This window comes from Formica exsecta, unplaced genomic scaffold, assembly GCF_003651465.1.
Source record: "Formica exsecta isolate Colony F162 unplaced genomic scaffold, ASM365146v1 scaffold18, whole genome shotgun sequence".
Taxonomy (NCBI): domain Eukaryota; kingdom Metazoa; phylum Arthropoda; class Insecta; order Hymenoptera; family Formicidae; genus Formica; species Formica exsecta.
Genome location: NW_021849113.1, coordinates 269,981 through 278,536, shown reverse-complemented (window position 1 = coordinate 278,536; position 8,556 = coordinate 269,981). Strand labels below are relative to the sequence as shown.

The following is an 8,556-nucleotide window of genomic DNA, read 5'->3' as shown; positions in this document are numbered from 1 at the left end:
GCAGGAAGGGAGAGCGATCGGGCAAGGAACAAGAGGATTCTGGACAGGAGCACAGCACACCGAGGATCTCCCTGATAAAACCGCCAAGGATACTCGCGAAGTTTATATCGCCCGAGACGAGACCGAGCCCGACCAAGCATGGCGAGAGGAAGTCGAATATTCCTATTTTCAAAAGGAGCTCCAAGGAATTCGAGGACATCCGAAGTCCGCAGGAGTCGCCTAAGCGATCGCTCATTCCTCAGAGGTACGTAATTCCTTCCTTTCCTTTACGGATAATGAATTTGACAAAAGAATCTATCCATAAATGTAAATCCCATATATTACAATTTATTCTATACAATGTTATCTTTGAAAGCCATTTCTTTACTGAATCGTTTTACGATAGGAATAGAGACTCATTAATAAAAAATAAATGGAATATTTTTGAATAATGCACATATAATTAATTATTATTTGCTACTAAGTTTGATAATAATTTGCTATTAATTTTTATCATTATTTTGCAGATATAGAGGAAGCACTGATGATCTGCGTCGTAGTCGCGAGGACATAAGCGTACCGAGTTTGATCCCGAAATTACTACCTTCTCGTAACAAAGAAGAACGATTGAAGCGGCAAGACAGCAAGGACGATATCCGTCATTCATCGAAATCCGGGCGAAAGGAGGAGACTAAGTTCTCGTCGCTCATCGTCTCCCCAGTGTTTGGTGGCAAGGACGAAGCCGGCAAATCGGGCATAAGGATCTCTCGCCGCGACAATAGTCGCGAGGACGTGGGCAGAGACAGCACGAATCCGATCAAGGAATCCGCGAAAGGTAAACAGCAGGACAGGCAAGAAAGAACGGAGAGCGTGGGCGACGCAACGAAATCGAAAGTCGCTGAAATCGGACAGAACAGAACGAGATGCGAGGACGGCAAGAACGACCCTAACGACATCGAGGAATTGTCGTCGAGGAACGAGGTGACAGTCGAAGTCGCGATCGAACAGCACGAAGTAATACTAGACTCGCGAGCTGATGCGGAGAACCGGGACGCGAGAATGCTCGACGTGATCGTCGCGGAGGACAGCGTGCAGGACGAGCAGGAGCGGGATACGATAGGCGAGGAAGTCGTAAACGAGAAGCGTTTGCTAGCAACTCCAGAATCAGCCGAGTCCGTCGCGGAGAATGACAAGGAGCGGAATAACAATGACGAGGAGATGAGAGACACCGCCGATCGATTGTTAGACGTCGGCAGCGACGGTGACGTCATTGGTGAAAGAAAGGGCCCGCTGGAGATCGGCTATGGAAAGAGGCCGGACGAGTTCCAAGTGGTCAGTGAATATGCTTGTGTGAACTGTTTATCGTATGCGTGGGCGTATGTATGTGTGTATGTATGTGTATATGGAGGTGTTACCGGCATCCTTTGCGAAACGTGAGAGCCTTTTCTCTTAAGCATATATTATGATACCCTTCGTTTACTAACAATAATTTAACCGAGATAAGAAATGATAATTAAATAAAAATACAAATTTGATATCTTTCGTAAGATAAAAAATAGAATCAAGATTATTTAAACTTTGAACATTTCAATATTATGTTACAAAAATTCAATTCTTATGAATATATTTATTTTATCAAGATATATTGAAGATTTCGTTTTACTACACGATTTTTTATTTTTATTGAAAATTTCTTTCTGGTTAAATTTTTCGAAATCTTTACATACATATCAGCTTTTCTATTTAATGTTATCTTTTTAAGTAAGACAAGAGATGATTTTAGACACATAAAAGAAAAAAAGAAAACATTGAAATTATTATTATTACCTTATACCTATTCAAGAAATGACGAAATAACAGCAAATAATAATTTCATAGAGAATGGCAATCTTATTTGCCTACAAATATCAATTATATATTTATAAATTATCATATGCCAAAAGAAAGAAGGCTCTGTCACGCTTTGCTCTTTATTTATAATTCATGATTATATCGCGTTGCCTAATATCTTGAGTCTAAGCATGATATTGTCACGCGCATATTGTTTACTAAACAGGTGCGGCGAAAATTTTCCAAGGAAGAATTCTCGAATCCAGACGACACCGACGACACCCCGAATAAGCGTTGTTCAAGCGTAAGTTTTTATTAAATTGCAAATTTGATACGCTCTTTTAAAAATATACAGATTAAATTAATATTAAAAATTGCAAAGTATTATTTATATATTTCCTCTATATATATTATATTATTATATTTAGAAGAATTCTCGAATCCAGACGACACCGACGACACCCCGAATAAGCGTTGTTCAAGCGTAAGTTTTTATTAAATTGCAAATTTGATACGCTCTTTTAAAAATATACAGATTAAATTAATATTAAAAATTGCAAAGTATTATTTATATATCTCCTCTATATATACTATATTATTATATTTATTTTATATATTTGTAAAGAATAGTTTCTGTGGTTAAATTTTCAATTCGTTTTTATTGACAGCATTTGTCGCCGGAAGCCAGTCCATTGAGCACGAGGTCATCGAGGTACAGTCCTCGGGAGAGCGAGAGCGAGCCCACTCCTGCATTGCCACGTAAAACTGGAGGAGACTCCTGTTCCGCCTCCCAGAGGATACGTGACACGATTACGAGAACCAGAAGAGAATCCAACAGTAGCACCAGATACGAGAGCAGCGGTAGCGAGAGTGTCAGGTGAGTCGGTCTCAAGAAAATTCGGTAAAATTAAATGCCTTCCAACATTACAAGAAAGCGCACTCGCCTGTTTTTTTTAATTTGTTTTAAAAAAACAGACAACTTTTTAACTTTTAATGGCTTTTTAACTTTTTAAGGATTTTTTTTAAACATAAAAAATTATATTAAATTATTCAAACAAAAAATTACATTTTTAAGATACAAAAATCTCTAAGAAATTAGATATTATAGTTCGTTTTCTGTTCCCTCTAGATTAAGCGAGACCGGCTTGCACGGTTACGTGGAGCTGGCCAGGAAGGTGAAATTTTTTGGGGGTAACGGCAGCGGCGCGGTTTCGTCGACGATCGGCGGTGACGAGATGATGCAACGCGACAGTGCGACGAGTGCGGGCGAGGATGAGACCAACGAGGATGGCCACGATAGGACAGGTCCGCTCCCTTCCCAGGGAAGAACAATGCTGCGACGAAGAAGGCAGTTTGATGCTCAAGGTAAGATATTTATGATAATGAATGAAAAAAAGTTAGTGACGAAAGAGGAGTAATTAATAGAATATCGATGAAACGCATTTAAATTGATTTTTATTGTTTATATTAAAAAAGTTTTGCTGGAAGATGTTATAAAATAATGTTTCGAGAATAATCGATCGACATTTTAATTCGATAAAAATTCTTCGCGCATTCTGAAGTCTGCGATCACGTTTCAGCGGAGCAGAAACATTGAAAAAAAATAAGCAATTATGAATTGCGGTGGAATGTGAAAGGAATGCATTTCGACGTTTAACAAGAGTGCATAAAATAGTGCATACTCCGAATTATTGTTTCGTGATTTAAAGACGTTAATTTCGTGATACCGAGAAACGATCGTAATTCGAGTCGAGTATCGAACTCGGCGTAAATCGAACATCTCGCTGATCGATTATTTTATTTTGCAATTCTTTCTCTTTGTTAATTCGCACAGAGAAAGAGAGCGAGAGGGAGAGAGAAAGAAGTGTGTGTTCACAAACATGGAGCTGCAAAGAGTAGTCCAACTGTCAATCACGTTTCTGTTATCAATGTACTTTCTCATTTTCTACACCGGGATTGCCGTAATATTGTACTTGCTATGGAGTAAAAGCGATTAACAAACCAATATGAAAAGGAGATATTTTTCTAAATTTTTATTACAAAAAAATTCTTATTATAAAAAATATTTTTCCAGAATAAAGGAAAAAATGAGTTTTCAAAAAATTTTATATCACAAGAAAAAAAAAAAAAAAAAAAAAAAAAATTGTAGGAAAAAAGCACACACTGTAGTAAATTAGTACCTTAAGTTTTCTATCCTGTACTTCAAATAGGCTCACTTTATAGCCATATTCCTCCGCGTCGTTGCATTTGAGATTTACGACAGCCTGTTACCGCCGTTTATTTCCAGCAATAATTCACTCCCGGTCGAATCTCAAAGATTTCGAATGAAAGTCTTATCCGTTCCGTCTTATCTCTATTGTCCATTCTCACCCGAGTACAAGCCTTTTGGCACGGAATCATCTGTACGGCGGATAGGCAGCAGGTGAGGCGAAGCGAAGCCGGGCCCAGGGGAACAGCATAGGAATAATAGGGTAACCAGCGTTCCCCCTGCTGACGCTCTATAGTCCACTCACCTGCGCCGCGAGTATACGGGGTGACGCAGGAATAATAACACAGAAATGTCAGTGACTCCGAAACATCTTAATCGCCCGATTACGTGCCAAATTGTAAAAAAGATCCCGACTTATACGATCTGACGCGAGTCCTATCTCAAGAATCTTTTTTTAAGGACACGATTGCATGTAATTTTGATTAAAGTGTTAAAGAGAAGAGAAAATATGATGAGTTTAAGTTTGAATATAGACACTACAAGACACACTAACACAAAAATAAATTACAAACGTACGGCATGGATTAAGAATAAATAAATAAATAATAAAATAATAATGAATTTAAGATTGATTCACGTTATATATATATGTCTGATTTATGATAAAATATAAATAAAATAAATTCTTTTTTAATATGTAAACGTATCTATATTTACATATTAAATCTGAAATGTACGTAAAAAAGAGAAAGAGATGGAGACACGATATTTCGGATTAATCATAATGAATATTTTGTTGATGATAATAAATTGTTAGAACAGTTGGCATTCTAAAATATATTTATAAAATTTCTTTTTATCTTGTGTTTTCTGATATAATGTTGCGAGAAAAAAACCTCTTTTTCAGTTTGTCTTTAACATCTGATGGACCCAAAATAGACGTCATTTTGATCTTGTTTTTTTTTCATTTAATAATAAAACAATACATGCCAAATTTTACAATAAAAATTAATTTGTGAATATTTCGTTTATTTGTTGACGTTAAAAAATTTTCGAAATTAATATTGTTATGTCATATGATGTAAATCAATCTTTATGAACTGCTTGACGAAATTACAGCGTGTATTTATCCTAGGATTGCCGTGTTCCCATTCACGGACTTTTCAAACGTGTGTGTCTTGGAGAAATTCTCGTTCTTTCAGTCAAGCGTTAAATCTATCGGAATTTTTTTAGCGAAAATATTGAAATAGGGTTAAAAGAACGACGGAAAAGGGCATGTTAAAGAGGCAGATCACCCAGTATAACACAGGCGCGATGCACTATAGCGCCAAGGTATACTATAGGCACCGTAGTAAGGTAGTGACCGACGCCGCGCGCGGGGGGACTCAGGTGTGTGCCCCCTCGGTGTAGACGCTCTCAGTTTAGCGGCGGTAGCCCACGCGAATCGCTCACTTCGTCTTCTTCGCCTTGGCGTGGCGACCGAAGCCGTCTTTATTTCGCGAACGGGAAACTCAAGTCGAGGAAAATATCAATCCCGTCGCGTTTTCTCAATTTTTCGACGTCCCAAAGTGACAGCCGAGCGCGTTTCGAACCATCTCCGTCCACTGTTTTTTATGAGAAAATTTTTCGATAATTACGGCAAAATTATTTAGCTTGATATAAAAAATTAAGGAGGTATATATACGCCTTTATTAACGTGTGTGAGTGAATTTCCTTCTGGATATATTAGAGAAAATTAGTTTAAAAAAAGGAGTGAAGGTTTTCTCATAAAGTGTATAAAATAAGGACACCGCCAAAAAGCTTCTTGTGTGATTTGCACCTCAATCTCTTCGGAATTAATATCTTTGAAGAAATCAGGTGTGTTAAAAGACATAAGAATTTTTTTGTTTGAAAATTTCTCTTTTTCTTATGTCGACCTTTTTCAGTTCTTTTACGAAAAATATTTGAGAAATTTCTGAAAAATTTCTGAAAAATACGAAATGCGTGATCGTGTGTGTGTACGTGGTTATTTACGAATCTATTGTATGTATATTTGCACGTGCGATAACAATCGAGCCATCGTCACGTCAAGGACGATGAAAAAGCTAAAGTTGATGAAAATCCGAGGTAAAACCTACAATAATGCTTGGTATCATTGTTTGCTCAAGTATCGTTTCGGCGTCGTTATTTCGGAACGTTGGCAGAAAACGTGAAATAATATCAGAAACCAACAGACACACATGACATTTTGCGAAGTTCTCGCGAGAATGCAAGAGCATTTTCTGTGATGAGTTTGACGCCGAACTGTCTGTTGCTAAAAGCATTATCACGTTTCGTTTCGAATTTTTGCGAGAGATTTTTCTTTCTGTGCACAGAGACTTAAATCTGACGCTCTGAAAAATTATCTTTATTCCTGATTTCTTTTTATTTGAATTTCCTTAATTATTGAGATATTAAATATTAAAAAGAGACATGCTCCAAATAATTTATATGTCTCTCTATTCCTATATATATTTTAAAAAATTTTACTCTTTGAAATCTCAAGTATTTTAAGCAATGATTTGAATTAATGGCTAAACATATTTTCTATCGCGACGTCTATGAATGAAATGAGATTAAAGTTGAAGTGATAATTCGGAATTTTCATGACTAAAATATAAATTTTGAAACAGTTTTGACATTCAAGTATGAGGAAAAATCGAACAGATTATAAATTAATGTATTTTATACAAAAGTAAGCTTGTACAATCCTTTACATATTCGCAATATTAAATTTAAAAATACATAAGACATTAATTATTTGACACCTTCTTCATAAGGTCGCGTGCTGTTCGCAAAAATATCTATAATTAATAAAGCATAGATCGCGACAAATATAATCGCTACATATGTAAAATAATTAATTAGTACGAAACGTTAGATTGAAAGTATTAATTCTTAAAAATTATGAACTTACCTCATTCTTTGAAATCTTTCGATTCTTATCATCGCCGAAGACCCAGATCCGTGGTTTCCGCTATTCTCATTTCAAACGCGTTCTATTGAGATTTGGCGATCTCTCTTTAATCCCCGGGGGGTCCACCTCTCCTTTCCTTTTCTTCTCTCTCTCTCTCTCTCTTTCTCTCTCTCTCTCTCTCTCTCTCTCTCTCTCTCTTTTGAGCGACGTCATTCACGAGAATAGTCAAGAAGGCTCGGTTAGTGATAACGGCGCGCACGGGTGGGGGGGAAGGGGGAGAAGGAAACATACGCGAACGGAGAGACGACGAGCCGCCCTCGTGCCATTGACCAGGTAATTCAGCGGCGCGTAAAAAGCGGGCATAAAGCGCGCCAACAGAGCGGGCCCCCGATTCTGCCCTCTCCCGTGCCCCTTTTACATGTGCCATTCACGACGAGCCGCCACCTGACGACCACCTGACCCGCGTCCCGTTTCTTCTTATCGCCTTATCAGCGCAAGAATAAAGTACCTCGGCGCAATGAACGAGCAATGGAACGAGAATTTTAACAGCGAGATCTCGCGAGATAAAAATAAGTTGAAGAGATTATAGTTTCTCTCTTTTATTAATTAATAAAAATTAATGAATATAGTTTTACCCGATGTCAGCGTAAAATCCTTCGACGGGACGTAGCGAAAAAACGATTCATCTCTTTCCTTTCCCGAAAATCGAAAAAAAAAAGTATTTAAAGAGAACAAGAGAGAGGTTCTTTTAGAGAGATGTTTTGTAGAAAAGAACCGAGGTGAGGCAGACGCAGAATCAAGGCGGTGTAACATGACCAAGCAAAGATTTAGACGCCGCCGTTCCGCCGCCGCAATAAAAAGTGCATTGTTTCGGGGCGCACAATAGATATAAATTCAATCCTCCTACGTGTACCTCTGACGCATGTGTGTGTGCGTGAGCGATGTAACAGTCAATATCAAAGAGTCCTCGCGCGCGCGCGCGCGATGCATTACGTCGTTCATTATCATATACCACTTTCATATCGTCATTACTATTAGTATACCATTTATAGTTGAGTATGATTTTCTTTTTTTATGCTGCGAAAAACGCATTGCGTCCCTATTTTTAATTAAAACAAACGAAGAATTGCGGAAAAAGGACATTTCTCTGAGCTTTAGGCAAATTAAATTGTCGATATTTTGTATTTAAATTTAAATAACATCATAATTTAATAAAAATAAAACTAAATAGAATTTTAATGTAATATAAACTTATAAAAATCGATATATATATATATATTGGATGATTGCATAAGTTCGTGCCCGATTTTCATAGATGGCATTAAGTTACTGCATGGCGGAGTTCTATTGTTTTCGTGTGGTAATTGTTGCTTACACCGAATAGATGACGTTGTCTTATGTCAATTTAGCGTCAGACATTGTTCAGATAAGTCCATTTGTGCATAAGAAAAATCATTAAAAATGGAGAACGAAAAGGTGCATTTGCAGCATGTAATGTTATATGAATTTCGGAAAGGCATGAGTGTTGGGATTGCACAAAAAAAATATTCAAACCGTTTATTTGGACCGCGCTCCTGCTCTCCGAACAGTCAAAAAGTGGTTT

The 8,556-nt window shown here is 37.3% G+C and overlaps 1 protein-coding gene across 3 annotated transcripts in view; it reads left to right on the top strand.

Annotated features, from left to right (window-relative positions):
* LOC115233610 overlaps positions 1-8,556 on the top strand; it is a 49,039-nt gene that overhangs the window by 17,615 nt on the left and 22,868 nt on the right. For 2 of the 3 annotated variants that reach the window (XM_029804123.1, XM_029804125.1), the window contains exons 5-9: positions 1-244; positions 507-1,311; positions 2,036-2,113; positions 2,478-2,686; positions 2,939-3,174. In XM_029804123.1, coding sequence (XP_029659983.1) covers positions 1-244; positions 507-1,311; positions 2,036-2,113; positions 2,478-2,686; positions 2,939-3,174 — 1,572 coding nt within the window. The remainder of the gene's footprint in view (positions 245-506; positions 1,312-2,035; positions 2,114-2,477; positions 2,687-2,938; positions 3,175-8,556) is intronic. The other variant, XM_029804124.1, reaches the window with a different exon arrangement.